Genomic DNA, 24,912 nt, shown 5'->3' on the forward strand with positions numbered 1-24,912 from the left:
AACAAAAGCCGATAAAAAAAAAATCCACCCCAAACAAAGGTTTGCCTTAGCGGTTCAGCTTTGACTTGACCTAGTTTTGGACCAAAACAGATTCAATCTATCTGAAACTAGACCGAACCGACCATTGAAACCCTTATGCAGGTTCATTTGCATAGCTTTGCCCTAGTTCAGGCCAATTAACATATTACAAGTTAATTTCTACCCAAAAAAAAACACATTCCAAGTTATTTAGTTAAATTAATAGAATCAAACCATAAGAACCAGTATCTACTTAGATGTAATTCTTCTTTACAACCCCTGGTGGGAATGGGGGATGCATAAAAATGGCACACTAAGTGGAAAAATTCTAATATTTAATTCCTACCAAGATTTGTTGTTTTTGTTTTGTTTTTTTTTTCACATTTCAGAGATAGCCCTGCATCACTTCCAAAAGGAGAGAAAAAGCATCTCTCTATTGCACCAATTCTTTAGGTGCAATTCCGAAGAGCCCATTGTTTCTCCGGCAATAAGAGGGAACCATACCCAGTGCACGAGGTTCCAGCCACTGTGGAGGGTCATTATGTACACAGCCTTACCCTTGTTTTCACAGATTAGCTGTTTCCAAACTCGAACCAGCAGTGACCACTTGGTTACAATGGAGCAACCTTTACTGTTGCACCAAGGCCCGCCCTCTCATCTAATTAATTTAAACTAAACTATTTTAACACACAGATGTTTATTATATAAAAATATAAAATAAAGTCTAAGAAATAAACAAACATGAATTCAATAAAAAAATCAAGAGAAAAATCCATACATGACAATCCGTATGATTAAGATACCAAACTTGATTAGAGGCCTGTGGTGAAGATCACTGTAAATACCATTTGATGCAGGTCAGATTTTACCAATACAAACTTGCTGCTTTTACTTTTAGCTGAGAGAATATTTATTTATTTTTTCCCAAGAAAATATTGTTTTTTTAGCTAGCAGAGAATGTTTTGATTTGCTGACTTCCAAAATGCCTCACTCTTACTACTACAACTGAATGGAAAGTTTGAATTCCAAGCATACTCCCCAAATGACTTCACAATTTATGAACTTAACACTGTCACCCTATACAAAATGCATTACTCAAGTTTGATTTCTTCTCTTTTTGGGGGATCCAGCTCCAAATAGTAAAATGGATCTGTGGGCTCCTCCCTGCACAAAACAAAGAGGGAATACAAATTTTATAACAAAGATAGAATAAAATCAAGTGGTAATTAAGAATATGCAGTAAAAATGAGCTAGAGCGAAGAATTAAAAAAATTTCCTATTATTTTGTAAACATGAAATATCCTCTTGTAATGGTTATATCAAGTTTTGAAGTTGTTAAGTTCATAAATACTATGACAATAGTTTTAAAAATACACAGTTAATGTATTATGAACACATTTACGGTTTGAGATTTATCGAAAAATAGAAGGTTATGGAGTTGTCACACAGTCAATGAGGCGTCAAGCAACTGAGCAAGCACACCAACTCATTTAAAAACTTTACTTACCCTTAAGTTAACAAACCACCGACATACCTCACAGCTTCCAGTTTTAAATTGAAGTTCTAAATATAGTTTTATTAATCCAGGTAGAAGAGCAAGCATACCCTGGTTTAGAGCGCATGCATTGCCAGAAGAGCTTGAAAGGACCTGGAACTGTTTTAAATGGATTTCCTTCAAAGCAAGCCTACAGAATTTCCAAATGGCAAAGGTGTTATCATATAAATCAAAAGCATAGAAAAATAAAAGAATTTTAGATCCAAATAACTACAATACAATATGATGAAAACAGATGCAAATACTTTCACTGAAAATGCATGCCCAACGCGAGGGAAGAAAGATCTCCAGTGTACCCTGATAAAAATTTGGTATAAAAACCAGATTTAAAAGACAGTTGGCAACATTTGAGCTTATTCGGGAAAGAAAGAATGAATTAATGAAATGAAGGTCAAATATGGTAAACATTTTCTTGAATCTCTAGTACATTCAAAATTTCCTGCTGCCAAGAAAATAAACATTTGAATGAAGAGACACAAAACAATTGAGAAGAGATTCTATTGTCAAACCTTATAGGATCAACAAACACAAAGACCAACTGTGCAATTGTAGGTTGTTCAATTTTTTTCCCTTATCAAACCATTGTTCCTTTAATAAAATAAATAAATAAAGTAAATTTTGTCATCATGATCAATGTTGTGAATGACTAGGGATTAAATGAAGGGATTGTAACTGATCCGGCCTTTGTGCCATGTTAGCATAATTGGTGGAATGATGGGGATAACCAACCGATAACCACCTTGATGGGAGGGGTTATCGGAAAGGTTAATATATAGGTAATTGGGTCCCTGGTTTCGGTATTGGAGGCTTTACTCTCCATCAGAGCAGCCATATGGAATACCCATAAACTAGAAGCACCCCTACCGCCACCACCATTGTTGTCCCTGTGGTTTGCCATCGCCGGAGAAGAAGATAAAAAGCGTCAGCTGGAATTGGACAGCAGGCAAGCTTTCACGATCCTTCACGGAGAGGTAAGTCCGCATACTCTCCCTTAAGTTTATGCTTTCAAGGATAAATAAACCAGAAAACCATTTCATTGACATGAGGCCTTGTATGGTTAAGTAAAACCTAATGACAGATGAACCTACTGAGAAAATACCCAAAATCTGAATAAATTCATTAAAATGTCAGAACATCCATTTCACATTGTAGAATCTGTGACAAAATCTATCAACGCAAGCTACTTCAATAATATATTCTGAAGGGAGTAGTGTTGAAAAGGCACAATGTGGAGCCATTCTCTTTGGTTCTCTCCCATTTGCCATGTCTTGAAGGTTCTCCCTCTCCACTAAAAGAAAGAAAAAGGAAGAAAACTAAGAAAGAATCCTCTACCAAACGGATGAAAGAAGTTTTTTGTTCATCCTTATTTGCCTTGCAGTTTTTTCTTCCCATTTCTTCTCCCTCATATTATGTTTGGTTGTTTTATTCTTAATAGTTCTCTCTGTCAAGTCCCTGTCTACATTTTATTGTAAGTATCTCATTCATTTCTCTTCCCTTTTTATCATCCCCAAGTTTTTCCTTTTCTTTCTTCTAAAGAACAATAGATTTTATTACAAGAAAAAAGAGGAGCTACACTGTCATAATTTACAACAACAACAACAACAAGAGAAATGCCGAAGGCCACCATCCCCAAATCCAATTACAAGAAAGGTATTTTCCCAATTACGTAACTTGTTCATCCACAACCACTTCAGCCAACTCTCTACAAATGATAAAGAATGAATCACCTTCAATAATAGCACCCTTAATTCGTGAGAATCTTCATTCCCTTGATAACCACCTCCAGATCCACTGTGATAATCACAGAGCCCAAATGGTCCAGAAAATAACTATAAGATATTGCCCACCCACCCACCCACACATTACAGTTGAAAAAGGTGGGGGTTTGGGAAGTAGAAGATTGAAGCAGGATCTCTACTTTTGTGAAGGGTAATGGATAAGTCAAGAAAAGATCTAAATGAAAGAAACGGTAGAGGAATGGACATAAATATGACCTCTCCTCTTCTATATGCTGGGTATAGTTGGTAAGTTGGCTACCTGATGACCGTGTGGTGTCCCATTTACATTTTCTTATACCATGTAGTTATCTCTTTTGCTCTGAAACCAACCAATATAAGGGAAATCAGCGATGACCATGACCGCTTTCCTAAATACCTAAATTATTTTTTCCAACACTATAATCACAGTAAAATTTAAACACTAAATTGGATTTAAGGAATATAATATTTGGGATATTGTGTTTCCTGTTTCAGGAACATAAGTGAACTCTCATGTAATGATCTAAAATCTGGCTTCCACATGACTGATGATCACAAGTTTATACATTCTTAAAAATGCAGTTTTTGTTTTCTTAGTAATTTTTCAATGTTTCTTTCCTACTTAATCTATTTTCTTCTTTTTAAACAAATAAACACCATCAAATTATAGCTTTCCCCAACTAATTAACGATTATATTAGCTCAATTTGTATCCACAAAGAAAAAGACCCACATTTGGCCATACATGATTGAAAGATTCTTAGAAGTGAGCATCAATTTAAGTGTCCAAAGTTAATACCAAAGCATTCAATTAGTTTAGCCATCTACTTATGCTAAAGCTGAGGATAATTTTAAGTCTACTAATTATATTTTGGCTATCCTTATTAATTATTCCCATTGAACAAATGAATGATGTATCTTTTCTTCTTTCCCAAACATGGAATCTAATCGTGCATGTTTATCTATACATAAAGAGCACACAATCAAACTGATAATCGGTCAATTATCAAGCACGTACTGAAAGATTAAACAGTAATCACTGAAGTAATAACAAAATAAAGAGGCCTTATTACTTAATTGAAGGAGGAAAAATAGGTCTTATTACTAAATTCAAGGCAGAAAAACAATAACAACAAATCATGTGAAATTTTATGCTGCAGTAGTTCCTTTTTGTATAAGATTTTGTTGTCTATGATTTATAACAATACTCCATCAATAATTCCTTTTCTGCAATAACGTCATGCATCACAGGCTTGCTAATAAAAGGATGTACCCAGTGCACGAGGCCCCTGCCACTGCTGGGTCTAGGGAGGTTCATAATGTATGCAGCCTTACCCCTGCTTTCGCAGAGAGGCTGTTTCCAGACTCGAACCCCTGACTACTTGGTCACAATGGAGCAACCTTACTGTTGCATCATGGGCTTGCTACTGTGTAGATAAAATTGAGACCTTCTACCCCAAATCTTTCCAAGGTCTAATCATTCAAATAAAACACAGGAAATTAGTAGTCTACTAGGAAACAAGGACAAGGAAATGGATGTTGGTATCCGACGCCCATCCAGGATACCCAACATGGCACCTGCTGTGAAAATTACATAGGCTTACAAAGATAAAACTGAAATGGCCAGGGATACGGCCATACGGGTGGTTTGACATGCAGAATTTCAAAAGATGAAGTGCATGTCCTCTATCTTCGAGCCTTACAACATTCTTCCAAAATCTTTGCCATGATCAAAGCCCACCACAAAAGACTGCAGTCACTGCACCTAGGCATCAACTCCATCATAATTTAATTTGTATTCAACAGACAACTCATATCCAATAAAATCATTCTCCATGATCAAGAAATAACAGAGAAGTCTGAAAGGGGGGTGGAACTACCTTGGGCTGAGTCATCCTTCATCAGAAGGCATACAAGTGATCTGTTCAGTCTGTTCATGGGATGCTTTCACTTTCATTAGAAAATGAAAAGAAAAAAAAAATTTATGGAAAAATATGCACCAAACCAAGCTCAGTATGTGAACCGGAAATCCAGATCAATTCAACCATCATGATCTGATAAAAGTAAGGTTTTAAGTAAGATGATCTATCATGATGTTATCACCATTACCATCACTGAAACTCCACTAATTCTGAAAACCAAACCAACCAAAGCCAATATACATCTAACATCCCAAATTAGAAAACCACTCCACCACATTAACTCTAAAATTATTGGTATACAAATTCAATTGGCATCAATTTCACTTCCTAGTATCCAAAGCCAATATATGCCACAAAAACCGCTTGAATGAGACCACCAATGCAACAAAACCCAAGAAGAATTTCGGCTTTTCCTCAACCTTATACAACTAGAATGGATGACTGTTAATAACTGGTAAGAGATGTTGCATAATCCACGGCTCTTCTTTTCTAAATTTTTCTATGTAATGCTAATACACCCACAAAATCAAAGAAAAGCTAAGGTAAATCTCTTGACAGAAGTTTGCACCGCAGGAAAAGGATTTCATTATAGAAGCAGAAGCAATGGGTAATTGGGAATCTCTCATATCATCAAATACCTGAATTACATCCTCAGCTCGATCATTACACCTATGTGCCTGAGGTTGACGATTGTCTCCCTCTGGCAATCCCCATGGGCTCTCTCTCCTTGGCACCGGTCTCGAACTCATCTTCCCTTCCTCTTCTTCTTCTTCTTCAATACCACTAAGTGTCAGTCAACACTGAAAATAGAGATAAGGAGGGAGGAAGGGCTTAGGGTTCTTCTTCCTCTTCGTCGGTTCTTCCAGCTACGGGAATCTATCAAGCTTGCTATGGACGTACACGGATGCTGGATGCACCATACTACTTCTCTGTAGATTGCATCGTGACCGTCCATCAGAAATACTCAGATTAGCTCCACCAAAAATCTGTACTACCTGACACATCTTAAAATTTTCCATTTTTAATAAAAAAAAACAATTTTTTTATCCCGATCGTGCAGGTGTGAAAAAAATAAAGAAAATATTTTCTTTGGCTGTTAATCTCTGTTCGATTCAAAAACTTCAAAAAGAGCTTCAAAGCAAGATCCCCATTTCATTGATTCATTCTTCAATACGGAGAAGAAGAGAAAGACGAAGAAGATTATAACTTGCAGGAATAATAATGGGGTTGTGCAAGCTAGTGGATGCGATTCTTTTCCTCTTCTTCCTGGTTATAGCGGTGGTAGTTCCGCTTCTGGACTCCCAGACTTGTTTACCAATGCACCTGTTTCCAGATTTCCTCATCGACCTCAGTTCCTGGTACGCCCGTGAGTATGGAGATTACCTCATCGTTGAAAAGCCTGATTTCTTTGTTGCGCTTGTCTGGCTTGAGCTCATCCTCCAATGGCCCCTTTCCATTGCCAACCTTTACGCCATTCTCTCCAGGAAGTCCTGGTTCAGCAAGACTTGCTTGATCTACGGTGTCTCCAGTACCACTTCCATGGTATGTTTCTATATTCAAGGAGATCGCTGATTGATATTATATTTTCTGTAAAAGCACCCATTAAGACTCTGAATCTTCCTTTGTGTGATGGTCATTCATTCTCAGGTTGCGATTTTAGGGGAAATGATTGGTTCGCGCAAGGCATCGGACAAGCTTATCATGATGTATTCTCCGTTCTTGGGTTTTGCTGTCCTTGCGGTTCTGCGTGGGCTGGTGCCAAGCGGGGGCAGGAGCAGGAAACCTACTTCAACTAATGCCACAATGGCTAGGAAAAAGAGGGCTTGAAGGTTCACACTACATAACCCACCAACCCATCTTCATTTTTGTTCTGATTTTCGTATTTGTTCTTCTAGCATTCTTGAAGAGGAAAAAATATTCCATCTTCTAATGTGTTTTTTGTTTTTAGAGCAAGAGATAGAGAGAGAAAGGTATTCCCTCTTCTAATGTTTTTGTTTTTGGAGCTAGAGACAGTGAGAGAGAGATCTTTGAATCTGATGTATCCATTCCCTTGAATTCTGATCCTTTCGCAACTTTTATCAAACAATTGGATGGTGCAATTATTTACTTTATTCTTCTATCCAGTCACATCACGTTGCAATTATACTGTCTTTTCTCAGAAATAAGAAGAAAATAAAAGAAAAAGAAATCATAGGAATTGCAATCTAATAGAGGTCCTAAACATTGTCCCACCGTTTACAGAGACAGAGAACATTCAATCCACCTCAATACAACACGAAGGACAAACCTTTGACCTCGAAAACACTCATTGCAAATGGAAGTTAACAATATGAAATTGGTTAGAAATAAAAAACATATCATAAGAAGATCAATCTCTTTGACTGCTAACTAAATTTGTAACCAAATCACTAATTGATTTGGTGAATTGATAAAAATGTCACAATTTTCCCCATGCCAAAATTTAGTCTAGGTGGATAAACCTGACCGATTTCCATTTTTCTTGATTGAGTTTTGAGAGTCCCAAAAGTGATACCCTGAAATTGGATCGGTCAGTGTTCACACCTCCAAAAGTGAATATTTATTTTCCATGTCTTAGTAGCAATGCAGAATGTGTAATAAATTGATAGCCCAAGACTTAGCTTATACAAATATATCCGGACATGTCATGGCTCTTCTCCATTTGAAGGTTCATTACTTGGATTAACCCAACCTCCCCATGCCCACCCCCACCCCCACCAAAAAAATAAATAAAAAAATAAATAAAAAAATAAAATAAAAAACAAAGATCCACTACTTGATGGTTTCATTTACGTAGTTGGAAATGAGATTCATATTGATCTAGTGTAAAATTGTAGATTACTTCTGATATCAGGTATCATACATTTCTATAGAATGGAAAGCTTCATTTTTAAGGATTTATAACCTTTCAGGACATGCCTGGTTAGGAGGCAGATGGATACAGGTTGTCATGAAATGATTTATCATTGAGGAGCAGATGATTTGTGTTACTGAGTTCGACATGAAAATCATATTGATCTAGTGTAGACAACTTCTGATATCAGGTATCATACATGTCTGTAGACTGGAAAGCTTCATTTTTTAAAGCTTTATTACCTTTCAGGACATGCCTGGTTAGGAGGCAGATGAATATAGGCTGTCATGAATTATATATCATTGAGGGATGCTTTTGTCAATGGTGCATTACTATTAACAAGTAATCCGGACTTCCATACAGTGAACTTGCTATGAATAATCAATTTTGGAGCTTGTTGATTTACACAAGTTCATAAATTACATATTTATCTGTATATTTCAACTAAGATTAGGAGTAATTGTAGTTGTTTGTAGGTAAAGAATATATATGAAGCATCGGAAAGAAATTTTAAAGGATCTGAGCTTCCTTTTATAGCACTGTAATCTATAGATTCAACATAAATGCAGTACAAGTAGTTTTTAATTGAAGACCATCTGAGTGGAGCAGGGTAATTGAAAATCTAGAATAACCTTACTCCTTAGTAAAAGTATTAGTGGCTCTGACTTATCCGTAAGTTCTTCATTGATTATAAAGCTAAAGGAGCAATTCTAAAACAATACCAAGAAGCCTTCCGATGAATTGTGGGATGAAACTAAGGTAGAAACATCTAAATAAGAACCAATTAAAGAGCAAAAAAAAAAAAAAAAAAAAAAAAAGGGGAGAAAAATGTGCTTACAAACCCAATAGCTACTCCCAGATTTCATGTGGAAATCAGAGGTGGTGTTGTAGATGCTAGAATGTATTACAAGCTCAAATGGGTCAGGGAGCAACTGCCTCAGAAACAAACAAACCATGCTGCCTCCAGCCATGAAACTATCAGATCTCTACCTTTCTGGAGTTCGTAAGTTACAAGATCAGATAGTCGCTTTTGTGGGAAAGATTGACAAGCTGTCTAACATTTATTGGTTCTCTATTTCTATAACAACAAGCAAATCAATCAAAGGATCAGTCTCGATCTATATGATTTCTGAGGCTGTTTCAACATTATGAAGGTCTGAAATATCTTGTGGGAATAGTGATGAAATTTCTTCCGTAATACATGTACAGAAAAAGAAAAATTATGTCATGTACAGAGTCTTGGTTGGTTTATGATGGCTGCTCGTGAGAGCCAGTGAGACCCATGCATTTCTCAAGAAAAATTGCAACTGATTCATTTCATATTTGTTTTCTGTACAACCACCTTAACCATCTCAAGATAAGCAAGATAAAATCTTGGTGTCTCCCAAACTCTGTCAATCATCACAGGGAAGTTCAAAATATAAATTCCTGAAACCAGATGTAAACAATGAGTCATGAGCTGATCGATGAAAGCCAAAGGAAAATGAGAAGTGGATCATAAAACCTGACATCATGAAGTGTGTTCTATGATTAACTGCACTGGAAAGAAAAAATATTATCCCTGGGAGCTTGAATCTTTCCAAGCATGTCTTTAATGTGTCAAGTGGGCGAGATTTACCTGTTGCAGTGTCAGCTCAGTAGGGAGTTCCTGTTTGTCTGTAAAAATAGTTGTTGTAATGATGCAAGTTGTTTAATTATTAGAAGGCATCATATAACTATGTGATTCCTTAAAAGAAAATATTCAAATCGAGGGCAGTTATTGCAAGTAATCAAACAATATGGATCCCTAAGCCAATTCTGATTAGGAAGAAAGCTGGGATTCTTGCCTTCCTACCCGGAATGGATTGTTTTGACTACTTTGACCCCCTCCATGGGACAAGTCGGTTTCTCTACCGTTTGTTGTTCATTCATTGGGAAAGGATAGGCAGATTAATCTTGCTATAATAGATGAGAGCTTATTTGGTAGCCCTTGAGGTACCATATTAAATGGTCTCAGGTTGCAGACATCCTGGATCCTGGAATTCAAATTCTATCAGGCATAAGCAATCTATAGTTGATTCCTTGTATTAATGCAGTTTGAATGCGGCAAATTAAACAGTTTATGGAATTTATAAATGAAAAGGGAATTCATGACACTTCACAGTTGTGTATTGCTCTGTTGAAGCCCAATGTTTGGGAGAGTTATCTAAGATTAGGTGGACTAACAAGCAAAACATATTATTCATCAGAACTTGTATCTTTCCAAGCATGTCTTCATTGTCAAGAGTATGGGAAACATGGAGGAAAAGGTCACACATAATTAAATGTAGGAAACATGTGTATATTAAAAAAAAAGGAATGATAAATGATGTAAGAACTTGCTGAACTTATATATTCCTTAGAATAGGGGAAAAGAAAATCTACAAGTTTCCCAAGGAACACTAACCATATAAGAAAATCAACTATATGCCTTTAAAAGCCTGACTGCTGATAATTATGGATGAGAGACATTTTAGGTAATTTTGGCTTCTCAAGATTCAATATTATGGGGATTACGCAGTAGTCTCTATGTAGGCTTAGCTGGGCAATATGGGCAAGCTAATCGTTCCTTTCATCAACTCAATCCAAACACCTGAAGTTGTGCCATTCATTATATTGCAATGAGTACCAATTAAAATGGAAGCCAGTGATTTCCCAGATAATTTAGCTTCAAACAAGAAAAGGAAAGAAAATAACTTTATTTTATTTTTATGCAAGTGTAGAGTGTTCAAAAAACTTAAGGGGGAAAAAATGATAAAGCATGGCTTCGAAAGAAGCTATGCCTCGTTAATAAAACTATGTAGCTGATTATCCTCTGTTTGAAACCTTGAGGACATCTGACCTCATGGATTGCTAACTAATTATCGGTAACAGCAGATATCTTGGACTTAATACACTATATCATATATGTTTCTCCAATGGTTGTAGGATAAACCTAATCAGTTCTGCACCAGCAAAAGTATCTGTTTTGCAGCACACAACTCTGCACCAAGGGAGAGCTTCTTGCAATCCCTTAATGAGCACCAACCAAACACCGAATGCTTGCTTTGCAACTCATAATGCCATGATTTAATGCAGTCTCAATCAGGTGAATTCAAAAGACCCAAAAGGGTGTTATGTGAACAACTTCCAGAAAGACCTGCCTTTTTTCCATACAAGATGTCCCCTCCAACCCCCCCCCCCCCTCCTCCTTTTACCCCTGGTTAGATTAAAAAGTTGGAATACAACAATAACGGCACTAACTAAGTCTGAGGACCTGGGAAAAGTAAACAACAGTAGCAGCTAAGAAGACTCAACTAGAGTGACTACCTCAAGAAGCAGAGAGATGATTACCAGATTCATCAGACCCTACATAGACATCTCAATTATAAGTTGATGATATGTTAAGAGTGTTGGATAAAGCTCATTATGAACATGTTTTAACCAGTCTGTGTTGTTAATAATATGAGCTGGTGTAACAACTGTGACTGTCTTGGAATGAGGGGCCATTCTTTAAATCTAATCACCTTATGGAAATAAATTAAGGACTTTGTTTACCTTTAAAATTTGCTATTGTTAAATTACTTTCCACCTTAAGTTGATTTCACATGGACCACTTCTGTTGTAGATTGTTGTTTACTTTCTTGCCATTATAATTGTCAAGGCGCCGCCTAGGCGTCTAGGTACCTTGGTCGCTTTAATTACTTAGATTGCCTTGCATCCAGGCCCTCTCCAACACCTTGGATTGCCTACACGCTGTGACAACTATGCTTGTCACAACTTGAGATGATTATTGATTTAAAAAATAAGGTAAGAACATACATCAAAGTAATGAGAAGAAAATGTATCACTATTCATTTCTTGTCAGTGAAGCAGTAAAAATGTAAAATCAAGATTCTACACACACATATGATAGCCTTGAAAAGGAAGTGAAAGTCAGTATCTTTAGGACTGGTGTTGGTCGGTTTTTCTAAGCATAAATCAGGTCGGACCGAAACTGGACCGATTATTGGTTGGTCTGTAAAATCCAAACAAAGCTGATAGCTGTCAATCTGGTTCATTTCAGTTCCTTATCAGTTTCATTTATCGGTCTCTTGAGATCAGTCGAGTCTCGGTTTTTCATATATAAAAAAATACAAACAAAAATCTAATTTTATTGGTTTTATCGGGGTTTTCCAGTTCTTTATCAGTTTTTCGATTTCAGTCCAAACAATTGGTTTTGGTCGATCAGTCCAGTTAATTTAGACCGTACTGGGAGTTTTTTGAAAACCCCAAACTGAAGCCAAGCCAATAAGGAGATTGGATCAGTCCGGTCGTTTTCTGGCTCGGTTCAGCCCGGTGTCTTAAGTGAGAGTTTTTGAAGCTAGACTGGACATTTAACAAGAAAGAAGAGCTTTTATTTTGCTTTATTCTCTAAATTTAACTTCCATTTTTCAATAACAAACTGGATCTAAACAGAAAAATTGGAAGGGTGGCTGATTTGCTTAAACCTGGTTTGACCACTCTTGTTATCCAGTTTGTATGGAACTGATTTTTTTTTACCCCCCAAAAGGCCTCAACCCAACCTAACCTTGGATTTCCATTTTTTAAGCCCAAGCCCCCAACCCAAGGTTAAAACATTCAGCCCAACCTCAAGTATTTTTGGGGTTGGACTTTGATGGATTTTGATAAATCCGCCAAAGTGCCCACCCCAATATCCCCCCCCCCCCCCACATTCCCCTTAAAAATGATAAGATTCTCTTGGGCACACAAAGAGATGTGCAGTAATGGGTATGGTTTCATCAGTTTATTTGAAAAAAACCTGTGACTCGTAAAAGGAATTTTATTGTAAAAAAAAAAAAGAAAGGAAAAAGAACTCTCTCTGAGAGTGTGGGCTACACCAGCACTCCCATGAGTCTATCTCTCTCATTCCCATATGAAAAAGACACCTCTGCCCCCTTTGTTTTGAGGAGGAGAGATATAGACACATAGGAGCACTGGTGTACACCACACTCCTGGACAGAAAACTGCTTCCAAAAAATAATAAAATAAAAGGAACTATATGGGTATGAGATTATAAAACATAGAATCGGATCTAGGATTGGCCTCCATAGATTCCGAACTGAATTGGCCAGACTCAGTTAGACTTAGTAAGCAAAAAATCGTTGTTAATTGGGATTGACATAGTTCGAATCCTAGTCAAGTTGGTCGATTCCATTGATTCAAATTTGGCAAGGATACAGATCAAATTCGGCTCAGATACGGATTGGATGTGATCGGATCCGGATATTCCCTGCCCGAATTCGGATACCTCTAATCGGATTCTGATGGATTCGGATGCAGATCAAATTCAGATTTTCAATAGGGGTGCAAGTTTGGTCCTGTCGGCCCAAACCCCCCTTGAGCCCAAATAGGGCTTGGACTGAGATATTTGGCCCTGAGGGCGGATCAGGGCTGGAAATTTCTGGCCTTGAGTTAGGGTCGGGTCGGGCTAGGGTTGAGGCCTCAAGCTAAGCTTGACCCAGCCCGGCCCGACCCTGATTTAAGTTATACTATAAAATATATATTGATATAATATATACCTTATAAACTTTAAACGTCATCAATATTTTTTTATATAATATATTATATATGAAGACAATAAGTGATATATCTTATTATAGTGTTATTTTATGTAAAATTGATAATGTTCTCCCCGGCCCATTCTAGCCCATGCATTTCTTTCCCCCTCCCTATGATTAGGGTCAATCAGGGTCAGCCCGGCCCGACCTTGAGGCCTTGAGTGAGGGTCCGGTAGGGTCTGGCCTGGGCCCAGCTAAGGGGACTTAGGGTTGGGCTAGGGTTCTATAAAGCCCGGCCCAAACCGACCCTGTTGCAGCCCTAATTTTCGATCATTCGTTTACATTTCTGCCTTGTGGAACCTCGACTTTCCTCTCCCTAGTAGATACAATTCACTCTCAATCCATATCTCTTAGATCATGATTCTCTTTTCCTCATATTCTAGAACCCTTGAATCTTCAAAAACCCTCAAGATCATTTTTTATTATTAAGTATTCGGATTTTTTTTCAGACGGATTTTTATCGAAGTATTCAGATTTTTTTCCGAATATCTCTAAACGAATAATGATGTCCCTAAATGGATATGGATGCGGATCGGATTCAAATTTTTGGTTTTCTAATTACATCCCTAGTCTTAGTACCACAAGCAGGTAAGAACGTGATTTATAAACCAATTCAATTATGGTTTTCACTAGTACCACTAGCATGAAAAACATCCATTGATTGTGAACAACTAACCTATAATTTTCTCTAATATGAGAACACTTATATACCATTTCTCTTGGGGGTTGGGGGGAATTGGAAAACTCGACCTAGACCAAAACAATACTGCGCATTTGGATCTCCTTATTACTATTTCATAAAAAGAAGAGGGATTTATATGCTAACATCATATACGTTAAAAAGAAAAACGTTCCTTTCAACAAGTGTCAGAATGTATACATGGGTTTTTCATATTAATAATGAGAAAATAGAGAGATTATGTGAGAAGACGTATATTTTAACACCCGTGTGTCATTCTTTTTCCCTTCACAAAATAGGTTTTTTTTTTTTTTTTTTTTTTTTTTTGTAATACCTTCATAAAATAGATAAAACCATGTAAAAGGAAAATTTTCAAATAAAAACATAAACAGTAATTTTTTTTTTTCCATGTTTTTTAATTAAACGAATGATGCTTAAAAACAGAGCGAAGGAAGAAAAAAAAAAAAAAAACTCTCAAAAAATAATGGCCTATCTTCTTTTTTTTTTTATAGGTTAAAATTATTTCTTATGTTGACAGCTGTGGGATTTGAACCCACGCCCTTTCGGACCAGAGCCTAAATCTGGCGCCTTAGACCACTCGGCCAAACTGTCAACTGGTTGATACTGTTCATACCGAATAACCAACTATAGCCATCAGTCCTCGACTACGTAAAGATTTCTTTACTTCAATATATAGACAAGTTTTCATCAATTTGAAAGCCCATCTATTAATTTAGATTTGTCGAGAACTTGATCATATCTTTGTTGGTATTTACAGTCCCAAGTCGTTGAACAACAATACAAAGATGGATTCGACATGGCAAAGCAAACAGAATTGAACATGTAATATTGGCCATTTGGCCCGGTGCTTACACACATTGGCCCCCGCATTGGTGCAGAGGTCGTGCTACCTTTCAGGGAATCCTTTTCTTAAATTTTATTACATTTTGCAATCAAATTCTTTGATTTTAAGACGAAAAATAAGGATTTCATTTTAAAATTATAGTTATCAAAGAATTTAAGGTAAGTCCTCACAATTTCAAAAATTTCTATCTTCTTTTTTAAATCAATTTCATTTTCCTTACCTTATCTCCATAATACCATCTTCTTCCATCTCTCAATCCGAACCCAAAATACTTTTATAATTTGATTTTGATATAGAATAGATGTGATTTCATATTGTCACCTCAAGGGAGGGTCCAACACCGTAATTATAGTATACCTCTTTGTACTTGGGTTTCCTCCAGTCGTGGCAGGAGCTGATCGAAGGATCCAACCCAGCAAATATAGGGGGGATTTGATCATTTCACAGGGACCCATCTATGAAATGAACCAAACACCCCCTGATTTGTTGGGCTGGATCCTCTAGCTCCCACCACAACTGGAGGAGAGCCAAATTGTACCTCTTTTTCCATGTTACTCTGAACCTTTAAAATTACTTTGATGGACAAGGTTTTTCATCATGGCAGATATGGAATCGTGCTTCGGTCTCACATGGTAAGGTCGCCCATGTAAGGATTATAAAGCAAGTAGTGCTAACTGTGCGTTGCGATGTCTCTTTGGTCAGTGCCAAGTACGGGCTCTAACGCAATCCGTGTAATGCTTGTGTTAAGGTGAATCTTTCACGCTACATCAATCACAATTCACAACACAAGAAAAGACTTTATAAACAAAAGATCCACATGATTAAAGAGGAGGGAACACGTTAGTACATGCAAGACCCATACAATAAAAAATGTGAGAGAGAGCGTGAAAAAGCATTTGCATAGGACGGATCCAGATCCTCTATTGCCGAGCTGCCTAACAGGATCGTGCTGCCCAGGCACGGTGATGCGTGCAATGACCGCCTTACCCCCACTCGAGCAAGGCGTTTGGGCAAGGGTAAGGCGGACATTACGCGCAACACCGTATCTAGGCAGCACGGTCTTACCGGGCAGCTCGGCAGTAGAAGATCCAAATTTTTGCCTATTTTGATTATGCTTCGTATCTCTCTCATTTCTCAAAAGGTTTTAAATAACATCTTGTATAAGGTTGGTTTGTCTGCCAAGTATAAAACTATAATTAAAAAGTTTAAGGGTAAAAGTGGAAAGAAAATGATGGGAAAGTCCAGAAACTCTCTCTCTCTCTATTTATGGGCAATACATAGCGGATTTCTTGTTTTGTTTGTTATAGAAAAAAAGGTTTCACAACAAACAAAAACAAGGTGAGAAGAGAAAAATCAACTTGAGATGATGAACACATTACAGAGATCAAATATCTCATTCCGGAGGCAAGGATCCTCCGGTCAGATTTGGGATGATCGGCTTCGCATCCACGAAGCAGCGATCGGCTGCGGAAAAGGGCCGACGGTGACCATTGACAAAGGAAGACATCAAGTGCATGAAGAGCAATTGCCTGAGAAAGATAAGATACAAGCATCCATATCTGGACTCTCCCCTAATACCAAATCTCAGCCAAGAACACAAAGGTGTGGTCTTTCTGCTGTTTTCGGAAAATGTGTAGGTTCTCATTCTACATGATATCAACCTAACTCTATGTTCTTTGTATATTTTCTTCATGAAATGAACAAAGAAAAAGATAAGATTTGTTAATTATGGGATTAGAAAGCAAATTTGGAATTCTTCTGTATCATGTTCATTCATCCAACACCTTAATGGATTTTTCTTGGTAATATCCTCTCTTTCTTTTTTCCTTTGAGGTGCATGATATGAAGGGGTTTTTTTTTTTTTTTTTTTGTGAGTAAATAATATATTCTATCGAAACAAATCGAAAACAAAAGCACCCAAGAGGAAGAGGAGAGAGAACCAAAGCGCTACCCAATTGAGCTAGCTATCTGTCGAATTGATCAGTTAGACGCATAAGCAGATATTTTTCTTGTAAAATCTAGCTTAATTCAAGTTTTCCTTCACCATGGATGAATGAAAAATCTCCTCATATAGACATCTAATTTCTCTTACTAAACCCTCGAGGGGCATTTGTGATCATGAACAATGAGGTATGAAAAGTTAATGATGAATGTAGAGTCCAATCATAGGATCACATCATGGGTTTTTTTTTGTACGGTGAAGGAAAACATAGAATATTAATGGTAATCTATTTTATTGGTGTAGAATTTTATAAATAGATTAAAAAATAAAATTAAGGATGAGCTGTTAATAGATGCCCAGTGTAGATCGAGATATCTGTTTATTTAGTTCTTGTTCTTCAGTTTTAGTGTTTCTCCTCTCTATTGATGGCATTGCCTTAGGTGAGAATAGGTTTTTCGCAAATTTCTTTGTAGTTTACGTCTGGATTTTGTCTGGTTCTTTGTATACTATTTTTCCTTTCTAATATAAATGATCCTTTTAACAATAAAAAGTAGAATTTAACAAATAAATCTTCAACCTTCAATTAAAAAGCAGAAGCAATTGCACAATTGGAAGGGTAGAGACAAAATATCACAAACATTTAATTTTATTTTCTTTCAACTTTTCTCCCCTTGGCTGAAACACTTAAACATACACACAACACACACACAACAAGAGACTAAAAATTACTGTATCGAAACCAACAGGTTAGGAGAGGCTCTCTCAAAACCTAGAACCCTTTGAGCTTTTTGAAAGTACAAGTCAGGAGGTTCATCATCAATATCCATTTCCTTACAAGTACTTATACTTATCCTTTCCAAGACCTGAGCTTCTTTCATAAGATATTGTAGTAGTTCTTCTTCATATTTAAACCCTAGGAAGCCTTCTACCTTTATCACTTTTAAATTTTCTCGCAAGCAGCAAAAACGCACTTGCATTTCGCGTTCTTTACAGAATCCTTTAAAATCAAACTCATCAGAAGAGCCTTCATCCTGAAATGCAGATAGATATATGGTAATTAATTAAATTGTTAAACAATGTGGAAATGACCTAAAAATGAAATTACTGTAATTTCTTAAGGCACTTACTATGTGTCTTTTGAAGGATTTCATTTTGAGTTTTCCCCCAAATCCCATTTCAATTGAAAGAGTGTTTAACTTAGGGCAATACATGAGCAATGCCAAGATCCCAAGTAATTCTCTTGATTCCAATCCAACCTTTAAGATCAAATGCTTAGTTTCAAGGTATTTTGAAGGTGGAATAAAATCCAGTGTCCTCTTAGGAAGAACCTATTGAACAGAAAGAGGTACAATACAAAGAGTTAAACAAAAAAAGGAGAAATATTAGAAGGTGGTTGAGGAAATTTATATACCTGAGTCACATAAGAGCAAACAGTTAAGCACTTCACTAGATGAAGACCTGGAAGAATGAGATAAAGGAAATATCTGAACTTATCAGATTGTATATATGCAAATTTAAATTCAAGTTCAGCCTTCTCAATGCTTGGTAAGTGTTGTAGTTCTAAGCTTCTGATTGATCCAAAATATTTGAAGAATCTAAGACTTGGTAAGGAGATCTTGATCCTGCTTTGAAGGGGAGAACAATCACATATACACAATTTTCGCAACCGGGTTTCTGTTCCTTCATACAGTTTTATATCTTCAAGATCAACACAATTCTTGAGATTTAGGGTTTCAAGTGATGGACAATTTGAAACCAAATCCTCAAAAACCCTTTGTGATAATCTGATATAACCTAGTGAGAGGTTCTTCAGTGAGCTCAAGTTTTTGAACATTGAAATATTGAGATTACAAACAGATAAGCTCAGTGATTGGAGTCCTCTATGTTTAAACAAACAAAAGGGTATATCAAAAAATGCTTCAGGATCTGATGGAAACTTTCCTTCCCATCCTAACCCATAGAAGTTGAGATCAATTTCGTCTACTTTCCGATTTATGACAACCCTAATCCATTGTTCAATTTCGGAATTGAACTCATTAGGGTAACCGAACGATAATCGGAACTTATCTACCTTCGGTTCTTGGTACTTCATCATCCATTTTCGGGCAAATTCGATGAAATCCCTCCTCTGAGACTCTTCTTCATCATCACCTTCAAGCAGATTACCCCTCATGAAGAATGTCTCATCGAATTCTATGCTTTTGGTGGACTGCCATATATATCTCCATCGTTTGGAGAGTATGCTTGTCTTTGCAGCTTCTTTGAATGGAAGAAAGGAAATGATATGGATAAGAACCAAGTCTGAAACAAAATCAAACAGATCCATATTTCTCAGGGAATGGTTGTAATAATGGATCTAACCCAAGAAAATGAAAAAGAGTTTCAGGGAGAGGACTAGATTGAGGAAGAGAGGTCAGGAGAGAAAGATTAGGATGACAAATGGATTGTTGATGGACCTTACAAGGAGTTGCAGGTGGGTATTTTATAAGAATCTACAAGAAAGGTTTTTGGAAATGTAATAAGCATGGAAATGCATGTCCAATTTTTCCTTTTGCAGGCCAACGGGCAAATACTAATTAGGGTTTTTTTCTACAGTACTTCTTATGTATACGTACATGCACTAATCTCTGTGTATTTTATCTCTGAAATGGAAAATCTCTATGCCTTTGGGTATTTATGAATCCAAAGGGAAAGTGAATTATTCTATTTCCTTGGCTGCCAGCCTTGTTGCAGGAACATTTCGGCTACTAGTGTAGCAGCAAAATTTCGTCCCTAGAGAAATCATTATCATTAATTAAGATTTATCATGCATGGGTTCTTGCCAGTTTTGTCTTGGCGCGCCTTTGAACGTAACGCTCACTCTAAGCGTTAGTCAAATACCAAACTTTGAAACCGTCTTGTCCTTAACTGAGAAATGGAAAAAAAGGAGTAAAAACACAAGGGCTACACTGTATACTATACAATTTTGATAAGATTATACCAATAGTCTTGATTCTTGGGGATAACGATTAGCTGTGAGTTGAGTTTATGCTTATATTCTTAATTAAGAAAATAACATTTTAAGTAAGGGCAAGAGGTCTCTAATTGGTCGCATGGTCTCTACACAAGCATTTGGGCCAATGGGTGAGCACGTCTGGGTATCTACCCAATGGGCAGAAGTGTCATCTCACGGTGCCCTGTGAGAGCGACTTGATACATGCTTCTAACCCATAAATTAGAAAATGTGTATAATGTGCGAATGGGGGTACAATTGAAGGTAAAAAAAAAAATGCTATGTTAAACGATTCAATTCTGTCAGTTATCCCTAACAAATTATGGCCAATGAACTAAAGAAAAAAAATTCTGGCACTAAAATATTAAATTTTATTGATGCGTAGTTTAGATGTTTGTTTTTTCGAAGGATCTTCTAATGTTCTACTAAAATCTAATCAGAACCATTAATCATAAATGAATTTGTTAAGTAACATGCATGCGTACTTCAATCTTATACTAGTATACTTCCAGTAGTTGTGCGCAATAAAGTAGGAGTTATCCGCTATGCCGGTAATCAAAATATGTTGACAATCTTGAAGTATCTAAAAATATAAGAAGATTATCGCCTCAATGATAATGCACTAATGAAAACACTTTCTCTAAGCATTAACACAAGTAGTTTTTTTTTTTTTTTTTTTTTTTTTCTTTTTCCAGTGCACATTAAGATAAGTATTTTAGATGTTCAACTTGTATGAGAATCCTCTTATTCTCCATTAAAAGCTACTCAGAATATCTTACAACATGTGTGAGTACCACTCAGAGATCTCATGAAGTTCTCGATCGACAGAGCATCGTCAAAGAAAAGCCTATTAATGCATGTAACCCTAAATCCCTAAAAATGATAAATGATGCCGCTAAATTTTGATGATTTTGTTAGGAACAGTAATCATGAATGAATTTGTTAAGTTTCATGTACGTAAATCTTATACAAGTTTCATGTACTTCGATCTTATACAAGTGTACTTTCAATATCTATGCGCATACATTTGGAGTTATTTGCTATGTAGAAGCTAGGAATGTATGTTCGACAAGATTGTATCTATAGATCTAAGATGATTATGGCCTCACTAATAATGCATTTAAGAAAAAGCTTCTTCTAAGCATTAAAAATTTAATTTAATGATGAGTAGTTTAGATGTTCAATTAGTCCGAGCATCCTCTAATGCTCCACTAAAAGCTACTCAAAATATCTTGCAACGCGTGTGACTCAGAGATCTCATGAAGTACGTTCTTGATCGCCAGAGCATCGTCAAAGAAAAGCTCATTTATGCATGTCACCCCAAATCCCTAAAAATGATAAATGATACTACCAAATTTTAATGATTTTGTTAGGAACATTAATCATGAATGAATTTTTAAATTTCATGTACATCAATCTTATACTAGTGTACTCCCAATATCTATGAGCCATAAAGTAGGAGTTATTCGCTATGTAGTAGCTAGTAATGTATGCTTGGCAAGATACGTTGATAATCATGACCTTAGTTCAGTATATAAAGACCTAATGGTTATGACCTCACTAACAATGCACTAAAGAAAACGCTTCTTCTAAGTATTAAAAATTTAATTTATTGACGAATAGTTTAAATGTTCATTTTGTTTGAGGATATCCTCTAATCTTCCACTAAAAGCAACTCAGAATATCTTGCAACACGTCTCTTCGGTCTCTGATTTTCCCTCTTCTATTAATTCGTCCCTGCTTGATGATGCTTTAGGCTGTCTTCGGTATAGATTTTGCTAGTGGGTTTCACCCTTGTTGGAGTTTTTGCTGTTTGGGTAAGGTTGTTTTTCCCTATTTTGGTGTTTTTTTTGTAATCATCTGGGTATGCCTAGAAGTTAGACATTTGTATTCTAGAACTCTTTTAATATATTCTTTGCTGATCTTTAGTAAAAAATATATATATATATATATATATCTTGCAACACATGTGAGCACCATTTAGAGACACTACAAGAAAGAATTTTTATCCTCTTCTGTTATCGTATGGTGCAGTATTGCATCGTGCAGCGCTGCAGAGACCATGTGGCACAGTGGACCCCACATAATACATATGGCCTCTGCAACCACCGCACGATGCATTACTGCACCGTGCAGTAAAAAGAGAGGATAACGATTCCTACAAGAGAAGTACTCTACGGTGGCGATAATTACCGCCTTTGTCCGCCAAAAATGGGCAACGATTATATTTTGTCCGCCAAAAATCGGCCGTACAATGGACTGCCATATTTGAACAGTAGGGGTATAACAGTTCAACCATGTATTTACTATGTAGCGGAGGTTTTCCTAAATCACTGTCATTGAATAAACCTATTATATATGGTGGCATTATTTTACCATACACAAGGGACATTTATATCTATGCCAGCTTTGTCTTGGCGGCTCTGTCTCCACGAGATTTACTTTATTTATAGGAAGGTTATGTTTCTCTCAAATATTGACAACCGTGTAAACAATTAGGAAAAGAAATAAATGCTTCCAGCTGGTGAGAGTAAAGATACCGAATAGAAACCGTATTATGCTTATCTGAAAGTGGAAAAAAGGAGCAATAACACAAGGGCTACACTGTATACTGTACAATTTTAATAAGATTGTGCCAATATGTATTCTTGATTCTTGGGATAACGATTAGTTGAGTTGGGTTTATGCTCTTTTACTTAATTAAGAAAATATATTTTAAGTAATTAATAAAGACTTTGAAAAGGAAAAAAGTTACCTTCTAATGATTAATTGGGATCATTATCGTCTCTGGTTCTCTGTTCGGAACAGTTGTTGGTTCCTCTCATAGGGGGTCAGAAATGACGACCTAATCCTTGCCCGAACACACTGCCTGAGTGAGATTAAGTTGTCATTTTCGCCTCCCTATGAGAGGAACTGGACAACCGTATGTACCGGGCAGGAAAAAATTTCTGATTAATTGGCACATAATCCTTTAAGATTCTCTCCATTCCACCAGCTAGCTACTTAATACATTCTTCTTGCCTATATATTATAAAATGTCTATAATGTGTGAATGGGGGTAAAATTGAAGGTAACATGCATGCATACTTCAATTCTATACTAGTGTACTTCCAATATATGTGCGCAATAAAGCAAGAGTTATCCGCTATGTACATAGTAGCCAGTAATATTTCAAAATACAACGGCAATCTTGACCTTAGTTAAGTATCAAAAAATATAAGATGATTATGGCCTCAATGATAATGCACTAATGAAAACACTTCTTCTAAGCGCTAATACAAATAGTTTGTTTTTTTTTCTGGCACACGTTAAGATAAGTAGTTTAGATGTTTGATTTGTTGGAGGATCCTCTAATGCTCCACATCCTAAAAGCTACTCAGAATATATTGCAACATGTGTGAGTACTTCTCAGAGATCTTATGAAGTTCTCGATTGACAGAGCACCGTCAAAGAAAAGGCCGTTAATGTATGTAACCTCAAGTCCCTAAAAATGATAAATGATGCCACTGAATTTTGATGATTTTTTTAGGAACATTAATCATGAATGAATTTGTTATGTTTCATGTACTTCGATCTTATACAAGTGTATTTCCAATATCAGTGCGCCATAAAGGAGGTGTTATACGCTATGTAGAAGCTAGTAATGTATATTCAACAAAATACATTGATAATCATGACCTTATTTATGTATCTAAAGGTCTAAGATAATATGGCCTAACTAATAATGCATTTAAGAAAACCCTTCTTCTATGCATTAAAATTTTAATTTATTGATGAGTAGTTTAGACGTTCGCTTTGTACGAGGATCCTCTAATGCTCCAATAAAAGCAACTCAGAATATCTTGCAACACATGTGAGTAACATTCACAGACATAACAAGAAAAGCGCTCAACAGTGGCGGTAATTACCACCGTTTTTTGTCTAAAACCATTGGCACAGACATACAACGCTTATGTTTTGTATGCCAAAAGTCGGCTGTAGAATGGACTGCCATATTTGAACTATAGCGGTATATTTAAGGGTGTTAATCAGTTCGGTTCGGTTCAAATTGTTTAACTGAACGATCTCAACTTTGAAAACATAATCGAACCATTTATTAAACGGTTTTACGGTTTCGATTTTAAAAGGTTCGATTCGATAAACGGTTTCTATTTGCTTTCGGCACATTTATGTACATTTGAGAGTGTTAAACGGGTTGGTTCAGTTCAAATCATTTAACTAAACAGCCTCAATTATGAAACCATAACCAAACCATTTATTAAACAATTTCACGGTTTCAGTTTAAACGGTTCGATTCAATTTCGGTAAATGGTTTCAGTTTGATACTTATGTATAACAGTTCGGCCGTGTATTTACTATATAGCGGAGGTTTTATTTACCTCTTCTATTGTCTTCAATCTGCAATTAAAAAGCAGAAGCAATTGCACAATTGGAACCAACAAGTTATGGGAGGCTCACTACTGTATGGAATATGTCCTTACATAAATAGAATCTCTCCACTTTAGAGGATTGAAACCAACAAGTTATGGGAGGCTCTCTCAAAATCTTGAACCCTTTGAGCATTTTGGAAGTACAAGTCAGGATGTGCATCATTAGGATACATTTCCTTACAAGTATTTATAGTTATCCTTTCCAGGACCTGTGCTTCTTTCATCAGATACTGCACTAGATCTTCTTCATCTCTCAACCCTTGGTAGCCATATACCTCTATCAC

At 36.4% G+C, this 24,912-nt stretch overlaps 3 protein-coding genes and 1 non-coding gene across 5 annotated transcripts; 1 reads left to right on the forward strand and 3 right to left on the reverse strand.

The window, feature by feature from the left end:
• Positions 1-1,043: 1,043 nt before the first annotated feature.
• LOC122640599 lies at positions 1,044-6,083 on the reverse strand. Its single transcript, XM_043833821.1, has 3 exons — positions 5,890-6,083; positions 1,624-1,703; positions 1,044-1,182 (listed from the first exon to the last, which is right to left on the reverse strand). Exons 1-3 carry the CDS (start codon positions 5,998-6,000, stop codon positions 1,110-1,112), a joined length of 264 nt encoding a protein of 87 aa, XP_043689756.1. The 5' UTR covers positions 6,001-6,083; the 3' UTR covers positions 1,044-1,109.
• A 266-nt stretch (positions 6,084-6,349) lies between these two features.
• LOC122639502 (sigma intracellular receptor 2-like) lies at positions 6,350-8,255 on the forward strand. Of its 2 annotated transcripts, none has more exons than XR_006329519.1 (3): positions 6,350-6,793; positions 6,899-7,221; positions 7,273-7,294. XR_006329519.1 is itself a non-coding variant. In XM_043832369.1 (3 exons), the coding sequence occupies exons 1-2, from the start codon at positions 6,473-6,475 to the stop codon at positions 7,076-7,078; spliced, it is 501 nt and encodes a 166-aa protein (XP_043688304.1). In that variant the 5' UTR covers positions 6,350-6,472; the 3' UTR covers positions 7,079-7,080; positions 8,182-8,255. The 2 variants fall into 2 exon arrangements, 1 of the variants encoding a protein (XP_043688304.1); XM_043832369.1 differs by lacking the exon at positions 7,273-7,294 and adding an exon at positions 8,182-8,255 and having other exon boundaries at positions 6,899-7,080.
• Positions 8,256-14,931: 6,676 nt separating this feature from the next.
• On the reverse strand, positions 14,932-15,011 carry TRNAL-UAG. The gene has a single exon. It is a non-coding gene; the product is annotated as a tRNA-Leu (tRNA).
• A 2,920-nt stretch (positions 15,012-17,931) lies between these two features.
• On the reverse strand, positions 17,932-19,532 carry LOC122640323 (putative F-box protein At3g29830). The gene is made up of 3 exons (XM_043833483.1): positions 18,618-19,532; positions 18,463-18,534; positions 17,932-18,237 (listed from the first exon to the last, which is right to left on the reverse strand). Exons 1-3 carry the CDS (start codon positions 19,530-19,532, stop codon positions 17,932-17,934), a joined length of 1,293 nt encoding a protein of 430 aa, XP_043689418.1.
• Positions 19,533-24,912: the final 5,380 nt, after the last annotated feature.

Source organism: Telopea speciosissima, chromosome 9 (genome assembly GCF_018873765.1).
Source record: "Telopea speciosissima isolate NSW1024214 ecotype Mountain lineage chromosome 9, Tspe_v1, whole genome shotgun sequence".
In the NCBI taxonomy this organism is placed as follows: domain Eukaryota; kingdom Viridiplantae; phylum Streptophyta; class Magnoliopsida; order Proteales; family Proteaceae; genus Telopea; species Telopea speciosissima.

Excerpts from the sequence above, each read along its gene's own strand:
- LOC122639502 (XM_043832369.1), top strand. The coding sequence starts at position 6,473 with ATGGGGTTGTGCAAGCTAGTGGATGCGATTCTTTTCCTCTTCTTCCTG. Across the intron at positions 6,794-6,898 it reads TCTCCAGTACCACTTCCATG|GTTGCGATTTTAGGGGAAAT; the intron begins GTATGTTTCTAT and ends ATTCATTCTCAG.
- LOC122640599 (XM_043833821.1), bottom strand. The coding sequence starts at position 6,000 with ATGAGTTCGAGACCGGTGCCAAGGAGAGAGAGCCCATGGGGATTGCCA. Across the intron at positions 1,704-5,889 it reads GAGCTGAGGATGTAATTCAG|GCTTGCTTTGAAGGAAATCC; the intron begins GTATTTGATGAT and ends GAAATTCTGTAG. Across the intron at positions 1,183-1,623 it reads TGCATGCGCTCTAAACCAGG|GGAGGAGCCCACAGATCCAT; the intron begins GTATGCTTGCTC and ends TGTTTTGTGCAG.
- LOC122640323 (XM_043833483.1), bottom strand. The coding sequence starts at position 19,532 with ATGGATCTGTTTGATTTTGTTTCAGACTTGGTTCTTATCCATATCATT. Across the intron at positions 18,535-18,617 it reads TTTGCTCTTATGTGACTCAG|GTTCTTCCTAAGAGGACACT; the intron begins GTATATAAATTT and ends TCTGTTCAATAG. Across the intron at positions 18,238-18,462 it reads CTAAGCATTTGATCTTAAAG|GATGAAGGCTCTTCTGATGA; the intron begins GTTGGATTGGAA and ends TCTGCATTTCAG.